This window comes from Eptesicus fuscus, chromosome 14 (assembly GCF_027574615.1).
Source record: "Eptesicus fuscus isolate TK198812 chromosome 14, DD_ASM_mEF_20220401, whole genome shotgun sequence".
NCBI classification, from domain to species: domain Eukaryota; kingdom Metazoa; phylum Chordata; class Mammalia; order Chiroptera; family Vespertilionidae; genus Eptesicus; species Eptesicus fuscus.
This window is the reverse complement of record NC_072486.1, coordinates 52,817,805-52,843,419: the sequence shown is the minus strand read 5'-3', so window position 1 is coordinate 52,843,419 and position 25,615 is coordinate 52,817,805. Positions and strand designations below refer to the sequence as shown.

At 46.9% G+C, this 25,615-nt stretch overlaps 1 protein-coding gene across 2 annotated transcripts in view; it reads left to right on the top strand.

Moving 5' to 3' along the window:
* Positions 1-25,615, top strand: part of TMEM178B (transmembrane protein 178B) — a 326,714-nt gene that overhangs the window by 276,960 nt on the left and 24,139 nt on the right. For both annotated transcript variants that reach the window (XM_054726389.1, XM_008150466.3), the window contains exon 3: positions 18,296-18,433. In XM_054726389.1, coding sequence (XP_054582364.1) covers positions 18,296-18,433 — 138 coding nt within the window. The remainder of the gene's footprint in view (positions 1-18,295; positions 18,434-25,615) is intronic.

Below are 25,615 nucleotides of genomic sequence, written 5' to 3'. Positions count from 1 at the left end.
GAGGGGCACTGAGGAAAGCTGCTATCACAATGCAATGGGAAGAGCTCTGGCGGAGGTCAGTGTGGGAGGTGCAGGGAGCAGAGAAAAGAAGCCAGCTCTGTCTGGATGGGCACAGGAGGCTTTGCAGAGGACGTGGTCCCGGGTGGGCTCTGAAGGTCCAGGAGGCTTTATCCGGGCAGAAGGTGTTTTTACACAAAAGGAGCAGCAGGTGACAGGCCAAGGCAAAGGAGAGAGGGAGGCCAGAGAGCCCATGACAAGTTGAGGGGGCAGGGGGAGTTCTTCCCATTGAATAGAACGAGTAGCATGAAAGATGCATTTGTGGGCAAGAGACGGGGTGGGGTTAGTGAGAGGCTGGAGAGTGCAACTGGAGCCAGGTCACAGAGAGCACATGGAAGAGCTGGGATTTCAACCTAGAGGCAGCAGGAGCCACTGAAGGAATTTACACTCTGGGATGGTGACAAGATGAGACGTGCACTGGAGTCCGATGTAGAGACTCCCAAGCTGGAATCGGCCAGCACATATCACTGACGCGAGCGATGCCAAAGAGCCTAGGAGAGAGGTGGGTCAAGGCCACTGCAGATGTCTGGTGGGAAGAGAGGAGGCCAACTCTTCTCAGCTGCATTTTATTTGGGACCCTCTGCAACTCCATTTTAGGCCATTTTTTAAAAAGTCATATGATAGCTATTATCTCAGGAAAGAAGATGGAATGTTTGTTTAATTCCATTTTGCTATGTGATCTTGATCAAGTTACTTACCCTCTCTGTGCTGCTGTGAAATGAGGATGATAATGGGTTGTTGTGAGGATCACATGAGTTAGTGTAAGTAAAATGCCACAGGTGCATTGTAAGTGCTCTGCACAGGTTTGGTATTTTATCAGTTTATTTTAGTTAGCATTTTCTGCTTCCCTAGGAGAAATGATAAGGTTGGATGTTTCTGTGTCACCTGGGGTCTCTGTAATTAGCCTGTTTTCTTCAAGAAAGAGAACAAAGAGTCTCTCCAGTGCACAAATGTAAGTGCTTGTCCTCTTTGACAGTCTTTGTCTTTATTTTTTTTAGAAGTAATTTCATGGCTCATGCCCCTGAGATTCCATCAGGAAAGCAGGGCCTCTCCATGGGCAGATGATCGCCCCTGCTGGGCCTTCATTGGCAAATCACTGTTCTGATAATTAACACAATGTGGGATTGAAGTGCTCAGCTCCTTTCAAACTCACCCTTTCTCACTTGGGGTTTGAGTTGTGTCCTCTCTCCTCTTTTGAGCCCTGGGGACACGTGTGACTCAGGGCCACCCCTTTGTCCTTGCTCCATCCTGGGCCCAGAAGCTGGAAGGACATGGTCCAGGCGCCTCTTCCACTCGCTTGTCTTGGGCATCCTGACTGCTGCTTCCTTCTCATCCCAGTTTCCCCATCACCTGCTTTCTGGAAAATTCCCTGATCTCTCCCTGATGTAGAGGGGACACACAGTTCTATTCTGGGCGCTTTGCTTTGACTTGGCATGCCTCGTGGTCTGCAGCGTGGTGCCTGGGTCTGTGTAATGAGCCTCTCTCTGCGCCACAGCTGACAGCCCCTAGTAACGCTGCTTCGCTAATGCAGATGCGACAGATGCCACCCAGTGAAACCCCCTTGACAGATGCCTCCCCAAGTCAGGTCTCTGGCTCCTTGTGTTCTTGCTCTCACTACTTCCCTGGAGTCTGTGTCCTTGGGCATTTTCTTCTGTAAAAAACCAAGGTTGATAATGGGTTGTAATAATCTCCCCACACACTCTGGCGTGGGACCAGTCACCGGAGGCCTAGCAATAGCAGGGTCAAGAGGTGAGGCGACTTGTAAAGTCCTCAGCAGGGCCAGGTCCTACTCCAGACCTCCTGATGTCTTTTCTGACACTGGCTCTGAAAAGTTAGGAGGGCTATCCCGTGCACTCTCTTGTCGCCATTACTAAGACTAGCATATTAAAAATGAACCACAATGGCAACTAAACTGGACCCATAAAAATGGTGAAGAGGGTAAATTTATGTTAGGTATATTTTACCATAATTTTTAAAGAAGGTATGATATCCTGACACAGGCTTCAACATGGATGGAAACATGCTAAGTAAGATAAGGCAGACACAAAAGGACAAATACTGTATGATTCTACATACAGTAGTCCCCCTTATCCACGGCTTCACTTTCTGTAGTTTCTGTTACCCATGGTCAATTGTGGTCTGAAACATTTAAATGAAAAATTCTAGAAAAAGAAAATTCATGTTTTAAATTGCATGCCATTCTGAGTAGCATGATGAAATCTCTCACCATCCACTCCATATTGCCTAGGACGTGAATCATCCCTTTGTCCAATGTCCCCATGATGTATAAGCCCACCCCTCCCCACCTCCCCCGTCAGTCACTTAGTAGCCACCTAGATTATCACATGGACTTTTGCGATATTGCAATGGGTGTGTTCAAATAACCCTTATTTTACTTAATAATGGCCCCGAAGACCTTCACATAATTTTTAATAGTCTTTTGTTATGTGTTTTATGTTATTATTAGTTATTGTTGGTAATATATTCATGTGCTTAATTTATAAATTAAACTTTATCATAAGTATATATGTACAGGAAAAAAAAACATAATCTGTTTAGGGTTTGGTACTATCTGTGGTTGCAGGCATCCACTGAGGGTCTTGGATAAAGGTGCACTACTATATATGAGTTTCCTATAGTTGTCAAGGTCATAGAGACAAAGTAGGAGGTGGTTGCCAGGGACTGGCGGGAAGGGAGAAGAGGACTTAGTGTTTAATGGGTACAGAGTTTCAGTTGGGAAGATAAAGATGTTCTGGAGATGGATGGTGATGGTTGCACAACGTGAATCTACTAAATTTTACTGAACTGTACAATAAAAATGGTTAAAGTGGTGAATTTTATGTTATCTGCCTAATAAAAGAGTAACATGCTAATTGACTGTACCTTCGCTATGCCCACCAGCCAATCAGGAGTGGCTATGCAAATTAACCCAACAAAGATGGTGGGTTAATTTGCATATGCAGGCGCCGAATGGCCGCGGGCATTAGGCACCACCCCAGCCACTCTGGGCCTCTGGGCAGCAGGGGAAGGCGGAAAGGTGGCTCCAGCCAGAGCAAAGGTGGTGCCGGCAGCCAGGGGAAGGAAGACCCATTCTTGCACAAATCTTCGTGCATCGGGTCTCTAGTATATAAATATTGGAGGAACCACCTCACGGAATGAATTACCATGAGAACATTTTAAAGCACAAAATGACAATTGGGGAGAAGCAAAAATACAAAAATTACTTTTTTGAAAGCCCCATTTATTGATTCAAAGTCATTCTCTTACCTTTGGGTAATAAAAATGTATCATGTGTAACTTGGGTTGTTCACTAAAGATCATGTTTGATGTATTCAGTTTAAAAGTAGAACCCAGACAAGTTACCCATTCACTTAGCACATTCATGGAGCTTAAGTGGGAGGCACAGTGCTCAACACTGAATGAAACAATCAATGCAGACTCACTAATTGAATTGAACTTAAAATGGTCCACATTCTTCTTACAAATAGCTCGGCAAGCCACTGAACTTAAGGAATCTAGCATCTCTTGGCTGGTGTGGGTTTTACTGGTGAGTCTCTTGCAGGTTGCCAGGAGGAGGCAGGCTCAGGTTATATTTGGTGATGAGCTTTTGCTGCAAAGACTTGAGGGAATGAAATATGGAGGGCAGTGTGTCCTTGGCCACACAGTGTCTGTGGGTCCCAGGGCTTCACCTGGACTTTATGGGAACAGTGACCCAGTGTTATTTGGATGCCAGGTTGAGCTTGAATTACCTGCCCTTTCTCTATGACCCTCACATTCCCACATCCCCACAGAGGACCCGAATGGGTCAGCTTTTTTCAGTGAGAAGTGACCCCACTGGGCAGGGTGTCCCTCTGAGTTGTCCTCAAAGCATAAGGTTGCTGTAATGATTAAATGAGTTAAAGAATGCAAAATCCTTGAACAGGGCTGTATCCAGCACGTGGCAGGTGCCAAATCAATGCTTTCATTATAAGGAAGTGTGAGGCACAGTGTCAGACCCTAAGGATGAGGGTGGGGGGTGTAGAGGCTAGGTGTGAAATCGGACCAAGGTTTGATGCTCTGTATCAGCCTCATTCAAATATAAATTGTCCACAACCTGCTGTAAATGTGCCTGGGCTTTAGCATCAAGGCAAGGGCAGATGCAGCGGATCATCTTTTATACCAATATTTTTGTTTTAGAATCATGTCCCCAAGAGATTTGCAGCGGCATGAGTGGGTTGACAACAAAATTCATGCTGTTTATTGACAAAAGAAAATTTTCACTTAGCTTATGCATTTAGAGTCTGGAAAATGTTGGGTTTTATTTTACCTAAGCCATTTGCCAAAGAGTAGACAGGTTCCAAGAGGAAATGGAAAGAGATTGCTTTCCCAACATTGGAGTCCAGTTCCCCCAATAATAGTTCACCTTCAAGGGCAGCTAATATGTGTCATATGTGATCCCCTCTAACCCTTACATTCTGAGGGTGGCACTGTTATTAACTCCATTTTACAGATGAGAAAACTGAGGCTTGGAAATGACCGAAGTCACATGGCTGACAAGCCAATGCTGAAACCCAGGCAGTCCCAACTCCTGGCTCTTCTGGTTTTCAAGGTTCAATATTTCAAGGTTCAAAATTTTTCATTAAAAAGCATCACTGTGATTGGCAGACTGTTGCTATTCTTTAGACCTTTGGAAGGATGCTCAGCTTCATAATGTCACCGAGAAAACAGATGATAGCATTCTGCTCCCGTGTCATTGTGATCCTTCATGTTCACAAACTGTCACTTGGTCAATCAAGACTATTTCCGGAGCACTTTGTATGTGCCAAGCATGGTGCCAAGTTCAAAACAATTTTCTGCTGCCCCGTCCTGTCTGACATTCGGGAATTTATAACTGATGCACACTCTTCAGGGCATGTGTGCATTTCTTATTTCTGCTTGCCTGTAGGAACCCAGTTTTGCATCACAGCATTTTTCCTGCCCCAATCACATGTAATCATTTTTTGAGTCACTCTGATGCTTCTTATGTCCTGATTCTAGAAAAGAGACCTCTTGAAATATTGCCTAGTGCTGAAATGGCATAGTAGTCTTAAGAATTTAAGAACTGAAATCAGTAGAATAAAGACCTTTACCAGTATGCATTGCCAGTCAGAGACAGAGATACAGGGAAAAGGAAAACCACTCTCTTCTTTTGCAAGACCTGGGTCCTGTTCCCCGGTATTCTCAGGTCACCTTGCCTAGAAGTAAAGGCAGTGAGGTATTCAGCGTGCAACTGCTCACATACTTGGTTAGAAGGCTGTTGGTGAGGAAGCCTGCATTGTGATTGGGCTCTGGAAGCCAAGCGCCTCCACAGATGGGCAACTTCTGGGGAGAGGATGCTGGAAAGAGCTGCTTGAACTTCTTCTATCCCTGTACGCCTGCCTCATCTGAGCTGAATGGCATTGCTTTTAAATCATGCTTTGAATATTTTTCTCTTTGATTATAAAAGCAACACATGCTTATTGTTGAGAATTTGGAAACCACAGAAAAAGACAAAGAAGGATATAAAAATCACCCATAATCCTCTTTCCCCACAATTAACCTTTTGGTATGTTTTCTTCGGGTCTTTTTTTCTTGCTTATTGTTATCATTAGTGTTTATAATAATTATTATTGCATATCTGGGAGCACACAAAATATACAATTTTCAATCTTGCTGTTTTCATCGTCATTTAATTTCTTCAAAAACATTTTGTGACTGCATCATAGCCCATAATGTGAGTGTATCATAATTTATTTAACTATTTCCCAATTATTGGAATAGCCTTGGTTGTTTTCAGTTTTCACAGTGGGGTTTTAATGTCTGCAATACTCTTCTTATGTAGAAGAATGTGTTTGGTCAGCTTATAACATCTGGAAATGAATACTTCACTAGAGAGTTTTGAAAGTGACTTTTATTTCTCAAGCTAATTTACTATATAGAAATATCATAATTTCAATATAGAAAGCTAGTGCCTACCTTCTATCACTATTCCCACACACTCACAAATACACTAATCTACCAGAAATTTATGTTTCTATACTTAGTAATGACATCTACTTAACATAAACTTTATTCAACTTTGACAATTGAATGATCCCTGCAGAGGATTAAGTGAATGTGTTATTATTTATTTTTGGTTTTGCCACAAATCAAGTTAAATTGGTCATGTGCGTGTCACAAGAAGGTGAGCGAGGCTTACACCTGAGCATTAGGAAGACTTGCTGGGGGGTGAGGACTGGATCTGAGCTGATGAAGAAGAATTGGACACAACAGAGATGGAGCAGGTGCCTCTGTCCAGCTTCAGCTAAGGCAGAGGCCAGAAGAGTGGAGAGCATGCTCAGAGGAGGGAAAGCCACTCAGGTGGCTGCAGCACAGAGCACTTGAAAGAGAGAAGAGAGATGGCACTGGTAATGAGGGTCAGATGTGAAGGGCCCCAAACTAGGCTTTCCCTGTGGCCTTGCCTCAGGGGCAGCTGGGAGCCATTCAAGGTGTTGAGCACAGAGTTTAGAGAATGAGTCTTGCTTTGGAAGAGTTCCTCTGGCCGCAGAGCATGACATGGGTTGGAGCAGGGAAGTTCTGAAGGAAGGACTCCGAGAGTGGGTCAGCAAGTAGGACCAGAACTGAGCTAACTGTGCTCCTTTTGAATCCTCTCATTTTATCACTTCTCATGAGAGATGGGGAAATTGAGGTTTGCTGCAGGTCATGTGGCCCAAAAGTTACAAAGACATGAAGGGGCATGGAAGGAGGGCAACTCCAAATGCCACTGAAGTTCGGGGGACAGATGGTCGTGATGATGGTGATGCTGTTGGCATCAAGAGAGGGGCACTTAGAGAGTGAAGATGAGGAATTGGGTTTTGGAGGTTCAGAATTAGAGGCCTTAACCTTGTTGACATGTTCAGAAAACCATGAGACATATGGATCAAGGTCTGCACTGTTGATGTAGCGATGATAGACATCAGAGTAGTGGAAATTAGGCTGTGATTTAAGTAGGTTGCAATTATATTTTAATGCAGCCAAAGCACAATTTAATATTATAAATTTTAAATAAATTAAAAATTTCACCTTTTAATAGAGAATGTTCGCTTTAAGTTCTTTGGGGGGGTCCTAAGCTCCCAGAGCCAGAGGGAGCCAGGTTTCAAAGTCTTCCGATTCTAAAATGTTGAGTCTCCTTGCCCTGTGTCCTCTGGTGCTGAGCCTTCTGCGCAGGCAGGACAGGGTGTTCCTCCTTTTAACCTCATCAAGAACATGTAGGTGACGCTGCCAGTAGAGTCCATTCTACACACAGACCCCTGAGGTCCAACCCAGGGTGCAGGAGTATTCCCCCGACTCCTGCATTTACACCCTACAAGCACCGAAGGCTCTGACTCTTTCCTTTTTCCAGTGACAAGGACAGTGTCCCCAGAAGGCAGGAATGAACCCCAAGAGTGAGAATTGTCCTGTGGGGCTGGGTGGGAGGGCACAGCAAGTATGAGGCCGGATGAGCTGGTGTCAGATAAACAACGTGGCTCCTATGCCTTGAGAAGTCATTTGAGGAGTAGAAAAGGCTGGGGAATCCACATATAAATTTCTTGCCTTCAATATTTTATCCACCATCCTTTTAAAAAAATCCATGCTCTATTTCTCCCCCTCCCCCAACTTGAAGGTATATCAAACACACCAGTTCCTTTGGGAGAACAACAACAAAAACGTTTTTGCCCAATGTTTCCCATTTTGTTCTGGGTTCCCACACATCTGCTGTTGACCTGACCTCAGTAATGGGAACCTTGCTGGAACAGGCTTCGATAGGCTGCCACGGAACAAAGACAGCATCGAGGGCAAAGGGAGAGAGGGGCACACACGGTGCCAAAGGGGTGGGGATGCCTGTCTCTTACAGAACCTGACACAAAGCGCATAATGAGCCTTTACTTAACAACAGACCCCACGCCAGACACTGGCAGAATTCAAAAGTGACTGACTACACATGAAGCATGAACTATGTTCCCAGTCACCTGAGACGCTTCAAGCATAGAAAACAAACCGTGCAAAGTGGAAAACATTTGAAAACATAAAAGTGAAGCATTAGGCATCACTTTACAAGAAAACTAATAGAAAAGGCTTTCTCATCGACTGGCTCTAAGTGGGCTGCGCACTGTCAGCAGTGCCTGGCACATGGGTGATGAAGAAACGTCAGCTCCTGTCTCCCTTGCTAACCGATCTTCTGGGAGAGGCACTGTGGCTCCTACTCAGTTTTGTACCTTCTGAATGGAGTAGTCATTCCTTCATTCTATGGATATTTAGAGCCCCTACTATGTATTAGATGCTGTGAGAGACACAAAGAAGAAATAACACCGCCTTGGTTCTCCAAGTGATGGAATGACGGCACTACACATGGCAGACAGTCCAAGGCTATATGGACCTGCGACCTTCTCTAGGGAAGGACTGGTGTCTTACACAGCTTTGTAGAGCAATACCTAGATGAGAAATGGAGGTCTGCAAATGATAAGCAAATGAATGAGTCTGCGAATGAATGAATGCACTGACTGGTCTGGCCCACAAGTATGCTTGATGGGCATTTCCTACAGAAGGAGAGATTCTGGGTAGGAGTACTCGAGAGGTTTCAGAAAGGGCATTTGTCACGTGGAATCGGGGACTTCCCTGAGTTTGTGTGTGGATCTGACCTTTTGGTTTGGATGAAATTCAGAGTATGTGAAAGGGTGTTGTCTCTGGTATCTTCAGGTTCATCCTCTCTGCTAATTCTTTCTTTTCTGCATAGAAAAAGACTCCAGTTTTAAATACTTATAAAACAAGAAAAGTCCCTCTAGCCCTCTATGTTTTACCCCATAACCCCACTTCCTTCCTCTTCTTTATAGTTAGTCTACTTGAAAGCATAGTGTTTAAAGTGAATTTTACCTCTTACCTCCAGTTCATTCCTGCTAACTAACTCAGTGAGATGGACTTCCACTAACTGTCTTTTCAAGGTCACGAGGGACCTCTTGGTTGTATATCTAGTAAGACCCAATGCGGGAAGAGATCAGGCCAGTTTTATGAACTGCCATGTTCCCTGCGCTAGCACAATGCCTGGCACACAACTGGTGCTCAGCAAGTCTTTGCTGAATGTTTTATGACATTATGTCTTACTCATCTCAGCAGCATTGGCCATCATTGAAACCCTTGCTTTGTTTCACTCCCACAATGTCCCTTAGGTTGGATTTTCCCTGCCCTTTTTGACCATCCATTTTCATTCTTCTTTTCTTCCTCTTCTCAACCTTAAATACTGGTGTTCAAACTTTGTCCTTAGCCACCTTTTCTCCTCACTTGATCAGCTTAAACTCCCTTGTCTCAATCCTATACTTTTAATGACACGAGTGTTATATCAATATCTCAAACACTAATCTCCTTTCCATGTACTAGACCCACACAGCCAGGGCCATCATGTAGGTCTCCAACTAGATGTCTCTTAGGCAATTAAACTGAACTTAACACCCTCTTTTCTTTTACAAGATCTGTCCCTCTTGTCCTTCCACCCCCCCCCCCCAAAAAAAAAAAAAGAAATAAAAATAAATCCAAACAGAGAAGCAATACTCTATGCCTCTTCTGTTGTTCTGTCTTGGTTAATCATCATTTTCTGATCTTCCAAGCCAGAAATCTTGGATCATCAACGACTTATCTCTCTCCCTTCTCTCTTACATTTAGTCACCAATTCCTGTCAATTCTACTGCCTTTCCCTCCCACACCCTAAGTTCTAGGAGAACTTAGCTGGTTATAGCGATTACTTCTTTGCTTCCAAATTTTCCTTTGCCCAGAAAGGCTCCCTGTCAGCACATGGTGTACTTCTCCTTTGCTTTCCTGTGTGGTGCATGGGTGCACCTGCATACACCTGCAGTGCAGGGCTCAGAGGAATCGGCAGGCTTGTGCATTATTTTTCATTTCATTTTCTATTATAAATTTTTCCATGGTCATTGACATTCTTCAAAAGAGTAATTTTGATACAAATAATATTCTATTACATTTTGTTTAATGTTAAATTCTCTTCTGGGGTTTGAAGTGGCATAGAATCTGAAAGGGACAGAGGAATGCAAAGGGCATGGGCAGATCAACCCCTTCCCCCAACCCACCTCTCACTGGCTGGGTGACCTTGATCAGCTGAAATTCCCTTGTCTCAATTTCTAAGTCTACACAATGAGAAAAAACGCATCTACTTTAGAGCCATTTGGAAGGTCAATGGACATGTTCTACATCAATTGCCCAATCCCAATGCCTGCGGGTAGTAAATGTATAATAAATGTTCATTCCCATTCTCCAGGCTTTTCACATTCTTTGCTATCAACCACTTCTCGGGTTCCTGCAGCATTTTTTCTGGAAAGCATAGCACCCTCTAAGGTGCCCATGTGTTTTAAAGCTCCCATCTTCTGATTGCTTTATGGGAACTCTGTGGGGGCACATTCTTGCCAAGCCACCTTGATTTCTAGACTCTGTACTCAGAGCAGCTTCAGTGACACATGATATAAAGGAGAAGAAATGGAGCTTCTCTGGGATGGAATAGGAGGTGTGGTACTGGTCTAGCTCATCCCTCATAGCAGGAAGACCCCCAAGACCGAGACCCAGAGCCACGCTGGGTCTACTCGCGTGTAACTGGTTGACTGAGCCACAGTTTCCTTTTCATCTTTTCCCTCTGTAATTTCCACTGTTGCCTTAGCAGTGTGGCTGCAGGGACAAGGGAGTCATCCTTGTGATTTTTTTTGGGGGGGGGAGGGCGGGGGGACAATGCTTCTCAGTTCTGGGGCTCCCCTGCCCCCTCCGCTTCTCCTTTCTTGTCTTCAGGCTCTTGCTTTAGCTGCTGACCTAGCTTTCATCAGGAGAGTAGAAAGTTTGCAATTTGCCTTCCATTGTCTTGACAATGGATGTGATGTGTATATAGCAGCATCACACAATATGCCTATTTATGGCAGCTCTCTGATCTGGAGCAGCATTGAGGAGGAGGAAGCTCCTAGCACATCTTCTGGCCCAGAAATCATTTTATATTTTCACCACAACTACTTTCACCTGTGATCTCTTCCTGACTTGAAGGGTGGTGCAGAAATATCTGTGGGTTCCCCATCTGTGGGGTCTCCTACGTGTTCATTAAACTTAAGGGTAGGGAGCCCTTAATTGCATGGCCTGGTGTGATCTGGAATCTGAACCTATGTTAATGCTCCTATATGACAAAAACTGTGTTGACTTTCTAACCAATAATTCATACTGGCTTTTAAAAATTATTTAATTTGAAGGAGAAGGAAATTGTCTTCAAGTCACTATGACATTTGGGTCACAGAAGTGGGTTGAATTGGGTAGATACATCCTCAGCCTGTGCTATTCCACGGTACATGTAGTTTCAGTAATTGTTACAGCGTGGGATAGTGAGCTCATTTAGCAAACACCTGCTCATGTCAATGACATGGGAACAAAGTAAAACAGGCATGACAACAGGCCTGAACAAGCTCACATTTACTGGCAGGAGGGAGACATAAATAATTGCAGTAAGACATGTGGAATGTGCTGGAGGAGTGATATCGACCAACGGCTACATGTGTGCTAATGTACCTGGAAGGCTCCCCGACATTCACTTGTCAGGGAAAGCTTTAAGGATGCTGAGAAGCCTGTCAGGTAGAGCATGTACTAGTAGGTAGCCATGTTGGCAGGAGCACAGCACAATCAAGGAGGGGGGAAGTGCCACAACTTTCAGGGAAATGCAGCCTGTTACGATGAGTTACTGGGGCTTGGAAAAAGATGGACCTTTTTGGGATCAAATCCCCAAGTCAAGCACTTTCTCATTGAAACCTAAGAATGATTTGTTTTCACATAAAAATACTTTCTTAAATATAACTGCAGTACAATACTGAACCAACTCACACTCCAGAAGAAAACTACAGGCAGAACCTCCTGTTAGCTACTTCTGTTTTAATTTGAATTAACTAGATCATGGAGACCTTCCCAACAGATTTGCAGTCTTGCCCATGTCTCTTCCTTCCAGATCAGTGTAATGCTCACAGTAAGTGCCAGGGTTCAAATGGCCTCTATGGCCACTGGCACCTCAGCTATTAGCTGCTGTAGCCTCCAGCTATTTTGGTCCTTGGAGAATAAGACGCATCAATACTTCAGGGTGAATGCATCTCCAGTGTTAATAAATAGAAAAACAGAGCCTTCACCTTGGCCTCTGCAGATACCTGAGAGGCACACAAACAGATTCCAGAAGCCTGTTCCCTCTGGGCACCAAAGCCTTAATTAGGAGCTAACCCCAACATGTTACTCAGGTCCCATGTGCTCATGTACAGCAAATGCAAAGAATGTGTTACATGAAAAAAAGAGAACCAATTTAAGTGACTTCCATTTCTATTTATACTTACATAGCTCAAGCTTTGTGTCAGGTACTATTTTAAGCAGTTTACACATATTAACTGATTTAATCCTCTGGATATAAAATCCCCTTTGAAGTAAGTGCTGTCATAACCTCCACTTACAAGTGTGGAAACTGGCCTAACTTGTCCAAGTTCACACAGGCATGGGTTTGAACAAGGGCAGCCTGGCTCCATGAATCTGTGCTTCCGTCCCCATCTGTTGAGTCCAAACTCCCACTTCCTTCAGATATGGTTGCTGTGCAAAAGGTCACCCCAAGGGACTGACTAATTCGAGAAAGAATGTCTGGACCCCAGAGCAGCTGACACCCTTCCACAGGCAATGTGCTCGCATCCTGCAGGAGGAGAGCTTCCTGGGAATGAGGCTCACCCAGAGGTGCCCCGTGTGGCCAGCAGGGAAGGATGACCATGGCCTTACTGGTCACGCCACACTCTTGACCTGGGGCCGTGGAGACAGTGTCCTATCGTCAGTCTTCACCATCACAGCGAGGTCTAACCCATACTTTCCCTCACCATTTCCGTCCGTGTGTTTTTAAACCCCAGTCATCATTTTTGTGTCAAGGTCTCGAAAGAGCAAATAGAAAGCTATTCAGAGCACATTTTTCTTCTCTAAGCGGTGTTTATTTAAATGCATGTATCCTGGTTTCCCATGTTCAGTTGCAAGCAATACCTTTCAATTTAAATGTTAATAGGAGTGTAAACTTCAAAATCAAAATTTTTCCATGTGGGAGAAGTGCTTTTTCTGCTTCTATTTAATCATTCTCCCGCCTCTCCTCCTCCACCCTCCCTCATTATCAACCCCCTTCTTGCCCACTACTTTCCACTGCGCAGAACTATATTCTTTAGCTAAAAAGTTTAGAATGCACCTTTCTGTGTTGAAAAATTAGCATTTCAATGTTAGGGTCATGGAATGTAGATAATGGAGTCCAACCCAACACAATTCATGAAAAGATTTTTCTTTATCCCATTCTTAGCCCGTGGAATTTGCCTCTTTATTCTGGTGTGTGTGTGTGTGTGTGTGTGTGTGTGTGTGTGTGTGTGTGTGTTTCCCCAAGGGGATTATTCTTAGGCTGACCATGCAAATATTCTTCCAAGGCTTCCCACAGGTGAGTTTGGTCTTGCTTTTCTTTATTTTTCTCTAAAAAGGCAGGAAGAGACAGGAAAAACCTCTAAGTGATGTAAGTTCCTGGGTGCAGAGTACTGCTGTGGGCACAGTGAGCTGTCACAAAGAATAGAAAAGGCAGTTTTTACTTCTAATAAGATAACATTGACACGTAGGCGACCTAGGTGGGCAGGTGTGGGGCCATGTGCATATGGGACATTCCATAGGCAGAATAATAACTAATGTCTTTAAATTCAAATATGGCCAGTCTACTTACCTTTCTAAGGACCTCGTGGACTTTTATTTCTTTTCTCTTCCCTTCATTTCCACATTAATTACATTTATCCTGTTACACTGTGTGTGGTTTGCAAGCCTCCTTTCATCTTTTTTTGGGGGGCAGGATGGGACTGTTCATTCATAAATTAGAAATGATTTTACAATATAAGCTTCAGTGATTTTGATTCTGATATTTTAAGGTGTTATTTTTGTTCTCTAGATAGCTCTTTTCAATAGTATCCTGTTCTTATTTAATGGAGGCAAACTACATTTCTCCTCCTGTCTCTCTGGGAATGATTGTTCCTTCTCAGAGTGTTTCCTCGAGTTCTTTCTCCCAGGTTATAGGCTTTTCTCAGTGATGCTGGCTTGTCTGGTTGGGGTGCTGAAGAGCTGCCTCGAAGCGCTGAGTGGGCGGGTGGGCTTCCTTGGAGAGTGGTCCAGGGGTTTCTTAGGAGGCATCCCCAGTGGCAGTGGTGTAGGTCTTTCCTCTTACACTGGTCATCACTAGAGAGGCCTCTCCCAGCCTCCAGGCTGGAGGGCCAAGGCCGGGCAGTGAGCTCCTGGGAGCCGAGTAGAGAGGGCTGGGGTCTCAAGAGTAAGCATTCAGTGTTCTCTATGTGCACAGCCTCGTGATCCCCTCTGTGCAGTGGCCCTCAGCTGTGCTGGCCAGCCAGCCTGCACCGGAGCTTGGTGGACCCTCCCTTCCCCGCAGTCCTAAGTACTCAAACTCCACTGTCAGGGTAGGGGAGCGAGAAGGGAGATCTAGGGATCTAGCTTCATCTCAAACAACTTCCACCAAATCCCTGTTTTGTGTCCCTCCCCTTGTTTACTTGATCCAAAGGCAACTGCTGGGGCCAGTTCATGAGCCTTCTGGGCATGGGGCAGGTTGGTTTGCAGCTTCCCGGCTGCGGGCTTTAGGTTTGGCTCTGAGTCTGCTAAGTCAGTCACATTGTCCATCACCCCCCCGCCCCCCCCCCCCCCCCCGTTTTTTTAATTGTTTGTTAATCCTCACCTGAGGATATTCTTTCCATTGATTTTTCAGGGAGAATGGAAGGGAGGGAGGGGGAGATAGAGAGGTAGAGGTAAAGGTAGAGGTAGGGAGAGGAAGAGGAAGAGAGAGAGAGAGAGAGAGAGAGAGAGAGAGAGAGAGAGAGGCATCGATTGGTTGCCTCCTGCAGGCGCCCCAAATGGAACCAGGGCTCGAACCTGCATACATACCCAGGTACATACATCGAACCTGCATATGTACCCAGGTACATACCCTTGACTGGGAATTGAGCCCGGGACCCTTCAGTGCACGGGCTGATGCTCTAACCACTGAGCAGCACTGGGCCAGGCTATCCATCAGCTTTTGTGTGTTGTCATCATCTCCTTTCCTATTTTTTCCATCCTTACACATTTCTATCTTTAAAAAAAAAAATCTCTTACCTTGGGAGGAAGAGATGCTGGATACATTTGTTAACTGTCATGATAACCCAGTAGCTCATTAGTTACATTGTGAATTTCATTTTCCCACACAGCTCACTCTCCTTTTACTTCGCTGGCTTGAGATAGTCAATTATGTAACTTCTTTGGCTCTTGCTTTTCTTATCTGTAAGACAGGAATAGTCTTACCTACTTTCCAGGTTCTGCTGCAGTTACTCTGAGTTACCACATAGGTTTTAGGGATAAAATAAACTGTTCAGGCAAAATCAGGCTCACAGGGCGAGGGCGACTATCCTCCCGGGTCAGTGAAAATACTCAGGCCTGATCTCTGATTTCCATCCTTCCTTCTCAACCAACAATTTAGCAGGACCCTCAGCTTCTGTTGACATAGCCCTTTGGCGAACAGCAAAGTGCACGTACCCATGTTAGAGGCCACAGCCCTCCCTGGCCAGGGACACGGATGAGCACAATGGTCTTGGAGCTTTTGGAAGAGGAATTGTCCTCACCATTCCCCTTCTGGCTCTCTCCTCTTTTTCTTCTAAGTAAAACACCTTACTTTCCCCTCCACTAATAAGAACCTTCCCTCTCTCTCTGACTTGCATTTCCCTTTTCCTGCTCAGCCCATTTCCCAGTCCCTGGCCCTGGTGGAAACACCTTAAGTGACACTTTATCCACTTACCCCCCAGGCAGTACCTTTGCTCCGTGGTCTGCAGAGCGGGGAGCAATCAGGCCGTCAGTGAGCAAGGCCGAGTGCAGCAGGGAGGGGCTCTCTGGCTTCAGCAGGGCCGTCCACTCTGGTGCTGAAGAAGGGGCCAAGATTTCTCCTGGAAACCTCCATGCACCAAGGGAACCCCTGGGTTCATAAGGGCAGAGGGGAGAAGTTTCCCAACCTATTGAGAGGGATATGAACCTCCTTTCCAGCAAAAATACCCAGCCGCTCTTCCCATTCCCACAGCCCGTTGTCCCCGAGGACAGTGGAGAGTGGACGAAGCATCTGGAGCAAAGAGTATGTCATCTCCAGTATGAGACCAAATGGGGGTGGGGGGACCGCGGAGGGAGCTGGGGCCTGGCTCACTCCAGTCTGTGGCGGTGGCCAAGGAAGAAGGGACTGATACTGGTGGCAGTGGAGAAAGCGTGTGGGGAGCTGAGGGCGAGGGGACCGTGGGCAGCTGAATAGGAGTGGTGCTGGCCCGGCTGGCAGGCATGCTCTTTCCCGACTCCATGCTGGTGGTGCCTGGCTGAGCCCGGAGCAGGGAGCCCACTCAGGAGGCATGGCACACACACGTTTGAGCGCTGTGATCCAATGGCGCTCACCACCAAGTTTCCTCAGACACATTTGGCGACATGAACACATTTGACGCCTGATTCCCATGGGCATGAAAATCAAGCGTCCTTGGCAGTTCACATAAACGACTATGATGAGTATTATACCTGGCCTGGGCAGGCCCTCCTGGTCAGCAGGGAGGACAAGGGAGACCTCAGTAGAGCGGGAGCCTGCTCCCTGGTGGACTTGTACCTCTGTGACAAGTGTCTGGGTCCGTCCTGCTCCCTGTCCAGGCCCCTCCTCACGGGACAAGCTCAGCTGCTGTCTCCTAACTCCCTCCCCACTTCCCAACCAGTTTCCTCCAGGGCTGATCTTCAATGTCAGCATAAGGACATGGACCAAATCCCTCTCCTGGGGGCAGAGGACTGAAAGGTCTCAAGCCCGACTCCCAGGATCTGCCGTGGCTCCCAATGGGGTGGCTGGAGTGAGAGGGGAACAGAGGGGATGGGATGCCCTCGTGAGGTATGCCGATCCCAAGGTGTTCCCCACGGAAACATGGCGGGCATTGTTTCCCGGGGATGAGAGTGTCTGTGCTAGCAGGGTCTTGATGTAGTTTCCCATCGCGCTCCCTGCCCTGCCCCCTCACCCTCCCTCTCTTCCTCTAGGGGAGGGCAATGCCCAGGGGTCCTCTAGGCTTCTCTGGCAATGTCCTCAGGGGCAGAGGCCCTGGCAATGGCTTTACTCCTGTTTGGAGCCTCATCAGAAGGATGGGGGCTAGTGGATAGACCCACATATAGGTGGATAGACAACACAGGAGGACGTGGAGTTGCAGGCAGAGGTGCTGGGCTGGGTGGAAGGAGTCCATGACAAATGGGTGGGTGTCACCCAGCAGGAGGTATTAGAGGGTTGGATTCCAGCGAAGAGACAGGTGGGGTGGGGTATGCATTGGCGGGCAGGGACGAGCCAGGAGGAAGTTGAGCTGATGGAGAGAGGCTAAGTGAGGCTCACTAAGGTGGGCAGCAGCTCTGCCCTCTTCCTGCCACTAAAAGTACCTCCTTCCCAGACAGCCCTCCTCTTCCCTGCACCCACGCCAGGCTTTGTTGGGCATGGGGTGGGGAAGGGCCTGGTCCAGAAGCTGGACCGGCCTGGGTGTGGGGCTGAGAGGGTCTGCTCCGGGCTCCGTCTCAGAGCGGGAGGTGTGGCTCCCCAGCCTGCAGCCCCACATGCAAGAAAGCTGAGTCCTGGGAGTCGTTTTGGAGGGAAGGAAATAGCAGCTGCAGGCAGCATCCTCCTTATGCAGGACCTCCTGGCAGAACCAGCAAATCCCAGAGGGGGGGGAGGGAGCTCTTGGCAGGTGCAGCCTGACCCCACCCAGCTGAGAGGTGAAGGATGCTGAGGTTAGGACCTGGGAGCCTTACCAACGTGGGGTGGATGCCCTGATCCACCACTCACTAGGTATACGGCGTGAAGCAAGTCGCTCCATCTTCCAACAGGGATAAGACAGTGCCTGGCTCAGAAGGTTGTTAGAGGCGCTGGAAGCACAGCACTGCGCCTGGCGCAAAGGAAGCATGCACGTGGCAACTGTTATGATGGTGGTTTCTCCCTGCATCTATGTGCCCATAATGCAGTCACCATCGGGGCTCTGGCTCTACAAACGGGTTTATGTGCAAACCTGTCTGAAAAGGCAGGTTCCTTCCTTCCCCACGCAGTGCCCCACCGCTCCCCCTCTGCCTGGGCTCGGGGGCACCCTGACCCTGAGTTCCAGGCTCTGATGCTAACCCCTGCCCTCCTGCTTACCCACAGACCTGCGCAGGATGACAGCCGGCTTCATGGGCATGGCGGTGGCCATCATCCTCTTCGGCTGGATCATCGGCGTGCTGGGCTGCTGCTGGGACCGAGGCCTTATGCAGTACGTGGCCGGGCTTCTCTTCCTCATGGGAGGTAAGGCGCAGGCTTGGGGGGCCTGAGCGGGAAAAGGTCCTGGTTACTAGGATTCTGGAAGAACAGCTAAGCGTACAGCAGATGAAAGCCACAACTCTGTGGGGCTCTACGCATTTATTTATCACTTTTTTGAATTCTTAACCACATGTCCCTGCACTAGCTGCTGGGGATGCAGAGGCTAATGAGACTAATAAGGTGTGGTCCTTCCCCTCGGGGGTCTGACTGCCTGATGTGGGGAACTGTGCGGCTATGGCATTGAGGGGGTGTGGTATCAGACTCAGAGTGAACGTGAACCCCGGAGTTCCTTGGGCATTTTATACACACACTAGACTTCAGGGTGGGAAGCAGGTGCTATCTGGGCAGTTTCCCCTTTGAAAGCTTCACCCTTGACTTATGCTTCCTAAATGCTGCTCCTGTTTCCAAATGGGGCTGGACAGGGCACACCTGCCCTCGTGCCTGCCCCCTTACTCTCTGATTGCCATGGCCAAGGACCAATCCAGTCCTTAGGAAGGGACTGCAGGTCCCAGTCCACGGGAAGTGAGTGCTAATCCACAGTCACAGGTGCCTCCTTTCTCCCTGAAGAGCTAAAATGTGCTCTTTGGTCTCCTGGTATGGGTCTCAGATGAAAGCAAAGCGAAGCATTGGGCGTGCCTGTCACAGTCTGCCCACAGGGAAGAGTGCATTGACGAATAGTGGAGCCAGGTAGAGGGCAATGGGGCTTGGATTGAGGGAAGTGGAAGTGTTTATGGAAAGAAAGGAAAATGAGTCCTACCAATGGAAACCAATGTCAGTAAGAGTTTGGGCTCCATGTGCGTCTGCGCAGCCCAGGTCCCTGTGGTAGATGCCTGGCTCTGGGGTCTGAGCAGAGGAGGGAGGTGAGGGGCAGGCCAGCTGGGGAAAGGAGGTGGCTGTCCCTCTAGGTGTGCACAGGTCTCTGGGGACTGTGAGCAAAGGGCTGGGAGAAGAGAAGAATGGCAAGACTCGTCCTGGGGCCTGCCCACTGGGCCCACACCTGCGGTTATGGCAGAGGCTGGTGGAGGGAGGGTCCAGGTGGCTCTCTCTAGAGGTTCCCACACCCCTCCTCCTGAGATCCCACAAAACCAGCCCTGCTGACCTTTTCCGTGCCTCGGTGTCCTCCTCAGTGAAATCAGGGGGAACCTGGTTTTCAAACTCTGTTTTAGTAGCAGCTGAATCCTTTCGGTTCCCACTTCCAGTCAAAATCTTGGCGTGGACCCCGAAATGTGAAAAGGTAGGGTGGAGGAACTCTGTTTGTAGTGAGTATTCTTGCTAAGACTCTTGGTTTTACAAAGCTGGGCTCCAGTAACACGGGGCTTCTCTAGGGCTTGGAGGGTCTCCCAGGAATCTGAGAAAAGCTGAGCAAACAGACCTTGGGCTGAGCAGGAATAGAAATGGGAGCTCTTGGAGCTGACACTCTCTCATCGCCTCCTCCTCCAGCTCTCTGCACACATCCTCTGCTCCTCCTCTCTCCAGGCCAGGCACGTGGCTCACATCTGCTCAGGTGCTAAGTCTCCAGGGTCCGTCCACTTCCTTCTGGGCTGCTGATGTCAGCTTCCGGAGACAGAGAGGAAACATTATTGTCCTTGCAGAGAGCCCAGGGAGCTCAGAGCCCAGAGCAGCTGCCATCTGCTGAGCCCATGGGTGGGCTTTGTTAGGATCTAGGGAGGAGCTACTCAGGAGCAGAAGCTGTGCTTCCCCTCACCTGCCCAGCAGGGGAGCTACACTGAGAGGCAGGTGTGTTGACCCAGAAATGATGCCTTGATCCATAAAACCCTGTGTGTCAAAAAGAGATGTTTCAGTACCACCCCTTCCCAGAACCTGACCAGTCCTTGCCCTCCAAGAGTTGACCTTCAGGGTTGATCTGTGGATTAAATTGGAGAGTTGGCCACCTGTGACAGCATCTCATGGACACAGCAAAGCAGTCAGCCACTCAAACTATAGTTTGTATGGCAAAGTGAGATGAGGCCCACGGCCTGAGCTTGCACCCAGACTGGATTTCAGGCACCTGTACCTGAGCACAGACAGGTGCCCGAGCGTTAGACTGGACGACAGGTGAGACCAGCTGGTGGGGACCAGCCTCAGCAGTGCTTGGGAGCTGGCCAGTCCTGGTGAGCAGGTGCAAAAGGAGGGGTCGGCAAGAGTGGAAAGGTAAGTTTGAAGTCAAGAGTCCAAAGGTGGACTTGAGATGGACCTTGGATGAACCGACGAGGGCCAACATGAAAACGGAAGAGCTCTTCTCACAACCTGTTCGGATGTGAAGGAAGAGGGCCCACGCTGAGCGCTTCTCTGCTCCACCTTCAACTGTTTCCCTGGGCTAAAGAGAGGGCGCCCCACACCTTGTGAAATAGCAGCAACAAATTGTTTAATTAACACTCAACCCAGAGGAGGCAATTAATGAAGTAGGGCAGCTTTGTTGAGCCAGGAGGCTGGGGGTGGTGGGTGGGATCCAGTTTCCCTTTGGCAGGGGCTCCAGGGGAGAATCTAGCCCAAACTGGCACAACACCATTCCGGTGCCAGCAACTGCCAGAAACAAGTGTCTCGATGAATCATCATTGGTAGTCAGCGCAGGACTAGGACGACACGGGGGAAAGACAGCCTGGCGAGGCAGTGTATGACTGCTACGGTTAATTGTGATCCACTCGGGGGGGTGAGCCTCAGAGCCACCTCATGCACACAGATCTACAAGATGACTGTGAGCATCCAGCGCATGCCCCTCCCCATCCTCCCACCCACGCTCTTGGGAGACATCCATCATCTCTGCCACCGCCCAGACTAAGCCTCCATGAGCCCTCATCTAGCCTGGAGCCCCCTATCTAGATGCCGACTCCATTCTGCCACCCAGCAACCAGTCCTTCACAGAGCAGTTAGCATCATTTAAAAAAAAAAAAAAAAAAACTATAAAGCAGATATGTCACTCATTAGCTACCGGTGCGCCAAAGGTTTCCAGTTGAATTTAAAATCCAAATTCCTTTCTCTTCTTTGGAAGCTGTCTTAGTCAACTTGGGCTGCTATAACAAAATACCGTAGACTGGGTGTTTATAAACAATATGCAATTATTTCTCACTGTTTTGGAGGCTGGGAAGTCCAAGGCCAAGGCACTGAATCATTCAGTGTCTGTGGAGAACCTGCTTTTTGGTTCATCGATGACACCTTGCTGTGTCCTTTCATGGAGGAAGGAGGGAGGGAGCTCTCTGGGGTCTCTTTTATAAGGGCACTGATTCCATTCCTGAGGGTTCTACCCTCCTGATCTAAGCACCTCCCAAAGGTCTCTCCTAAGACCATCACCATGGGGTTAGGACTTCAACATAGGAATTTGGGGGCACACAAACATGCAGTCTATAGCAGGAGCCCTATGCAATCCAGTTCACTCTCTCACCCTCTTTCCTGTTCCTTCCCCTACACCAGTGATGGCGAACCTATGACATGCGTGTCAGCACTGACATGCGTAGCCATTTCTGATGACACGCGGCCGCATGCCGAGGATGAAACATTTGCTGCTCCTGAGGATGAAACATTTGCGACTAGAGTCTTGGAGTTAGTTTTTTCCTCAAAGTGACACGCTACCCGAGTTATGCTCAGTTTTTTGGTGAAGTTTGACACACCAAGCTCAAAAGGTTGCCCATCACTGCCCTACACTCCTGTCACTCCACCCATGGGCTGCCTTTGTGCCCTGGAACACAGAATGTTAAGTCAAGGCACCAGACAGAGCTGGCTGGCCTCTTTGCCTACAGTGTTTTCCCACCAGTGTCTCAGGGCAAGGCCCCTCCTAGGATTCAGAGAGGGTTTCCTTGACCACTAATGCCGTGAAGCCACCCAGCCACTCGTGACATCTCAATTTAATTTTCTGCGGCACACTCACTACTTTCTGAAACATTTGTTACTGTTTTGTTTTTAGTTGATTTTTTTATCCGCTTAAAACAAACATTTATTATCTCAAAATTTCTATGGATCAGAATTCCAAGCACAGCTTGACTGGGTTCTCTGCTCAGAGAACTATAATCAAGGCATCAGCCGGGGCCAGGATCTCATCTAAGGCTGGGTTCTCTCCCAAGATCTAATGTTGTCAGAATTCATTTCCTGGCAGCTGCAGGATTCAGAAAGTTTGGTTTCTCAAGGGCAGCAGGAGAGAGAGTCTCTGACTTCTTTAATCTTTAACCTTAAGATATTTCTTTTTAAGACTTTATTTTTTAGCATAGTTTTAGGTTTATAGAAAAACTAGAGGCCCAGAGTGTGAAATCATGCGAGACCCAGACCCGCCCTGCGCAAGCCGCGGGCCCTGCCTCTGCAGCTCGAGCCCCACCAGCCCCGAAAGTCCCGGCCCTGCAAGAGGTGTTCCATGCACCTCCTGGTGACGGGTTATGGTCGTGACGCCGTAACAGCGTCACAACACAGGCCTTTTATGATACAGATTGAATGGGTAGTACAGGGTTTCCATTTTACTCTCTACACCTGAACATGGCTTTCCCTATTATTAATATCTGGAATGAGTGGGGTATATTGTTATAATTAATGAATAAGTAATGGTTCATTATTAATAACTACTATCCTTAGTTTATCCAGATTTTTGCGTTTTACCGATGTCCTTTTTCTGTTCCCGGGCCCATGAAGGATTCCCCGTCACACTTAGTTGTCATTCTCCTTGGGCTCCTCCCACTGTGACAGTTTCTCAGACGGTCTTTGTTTTTGATGACGCTGACTGTTTTGAGGAGTGTTGGTCATCCGTATGGCAGGATGCTCCTCTGTTGGAACTTGTGTGATGTTTTTCTCATGAGTAGACTGGTTTATGGGTTGGGAGAGAAAGACCACACAGGCAGGTGCCATTTCCATCACGTCATTTCAAGGGGATAGCCATGATTTATTTATGACGGTTGATGATGACCTTGATCATCTGGCTGAAGTAGTGGGTGTTAGGTTTCTCCTCTGTGAACTTACTCTCTCTTCCCTGTTTCCATACTGTCTTCTTTGGAAGGAAGTCATAGTCACTGCCCACACCTGAGGAGTGGGAAGTTAGGCTCCCTGACCTTGAGGGTGGGATATCTACGTAAGTTATCTGGAATTCTTTTACACAGGAGATTTGTCTCTTCTTCCCTACTTATTAACTTATTCAATCATCAGTGTGGACTCAGGGAAATTTATTTTATACTTTGGTTATAATCCAACATTCTATTTTGTTGGTCCAGCTTTGGCCCTTGGGAGCTCTTTCCGAAGGCTCCTGCGTCCCTTTGCTACACTCCTATCAATGTGGGTTTGGTTTTTGTTTGTTGTTGTTTTTTGGACACTTAGTTTTTGGCACTATGAGGTGCCCCAGTCCTAGAATCAGCCATTTCTCCAAGGAGCCCTGGTACCTTTTAGTGGAAAGCGGTATTAGAAACCAAGATGGGGCCACGAGGTGTCCGCAGTGTTTTTAACTTTCTGTGTTTGTTCATTGACTACCCCACCCAACACTTAAATGTAGGCTCCATGAGCCCCGGGGCCTGTCTGCCTTGTTCTGCACAGTGTCTGCACTCTCAGATGTCTGTTGAGCACATGCATTGCAAATGTGAATTATGTGCAAGAGAGAGAAAGGATTTTTTTTTGGGGGGGGGAAGGGGAATTTCAGCTTTTTTATTTCTTTGTTATTTATTTTTACAATATACAAAATAGATTTATTACCAGATTATAGATACAAAATAATTAGCCATCTACATGCAATAAACATTAATATTTTAAGAAAAAAATATTTAAAATATAATAATATTACCAAAACTGTACTAGCATAGTATAATATCACAAAAGTTGTAGGAAATAATAAAAATCTGCAAATAACAGGATGATTTCTATTATATTCTAAAATATTTTTCTTCCTCTGGCTCTATTTTTGTTCATCAGTTTATGTTGTTCATTATATTCCATAAATGAGTGAGATCATGTGACATTTATCTTTCTCCAACTGGCTTATTTCGCTTAACATAATGCTCTCCAGTTCCATCCATGCTGCTGCAAATGGTAAGAACTTCTTTTTTACCGAAGCGTGGTATTCCATTGTGTAGATGTACCACAGTTTTTTAATCCACTCATCTGCTGATGGGCACTTAGGCTGTTTCCAAATCTTAGCTATGGTAAATTGTGCTGCCATGAACATAGGGGTGCATATATCCTTTCTGATTGGTGTTTCTGTTTTTTTTGGATATATTCCTAGAAGTGGGATCACTGGGTCAAATGGGAGTTCCAATTTTAATTTTTTGATTAAACTCCATACTCTTCCCCACAGTGGCTGCACCAGTCTGCATTCCCACCAGCAGTGCACGAGGGCTCCTTTTGCTCTGTATCCTCCCCAGCACTTGTCATTTTGTTGATTTGTTGATAATAGCCATTCTGACAGGTGTGAGATGCAATCTCATTGTTGTTTTGATTTGCATCTTTCGGATGATTAGTGACTTTGAGCATGTTTTCATATATCTCTTGGCCTTCTGTATATCCTCTTTTGAAAAGTGTCTATTTAGGTCCTTTGCCCATTTTTTTATTGGATTGTTTATTTTCCTTTTGTTAACTTGTATGATTTCCCTGTAAATTTTGGAGATTAAACCCTTATCTGAGCTAGCATTGGCAAATATGTTCTCTCATGCAGTGGGCAAGGATTTTGTCTCAACAGAGCAGCAGTCCTTCAAGAAAGTATTCTCTCTTATCTTTCATTCCTGGTCTTATCTTCCCATTCATGATATTTCTTATTCTCTTTTTAACTTTATCTGAACACTCCTAAGGTCTGTGTAGAACAAGTCTCAAATTCCCTTTGGAAGTAGGGAATGTTAGAAATGGGAGGAATTGCCCTGGTATTGTGACTCAAGTGGTTGGGCTTAATCCTGTGCACCAAAAAGTTGCTGTTTTGATTCCTGGTCAGGACACATGCCCAGGTTGTGGGCTTGATCCCTGGTAGGGGCGTGCAGAGGCAGCCGATAGATGTCTCTCACACATTGATGTTTCTCTCTCCTCTCTTCCTCTCTAAAAATCAATAAAATTCCTTTAAAAAAAATCTCTTTAGAAATATAAGGGACCTAGAGACTATCCAGTTTGAACTCCTTGTCTTCCCAGATAGCAGTGGTCATGTCAGTTGTCCTAGGTCACTCAGCTAGTGAGTGGCTTAACTGAGCCAGAGCCCAGCCTGTGCCACCAGCCTGGATACTTGAA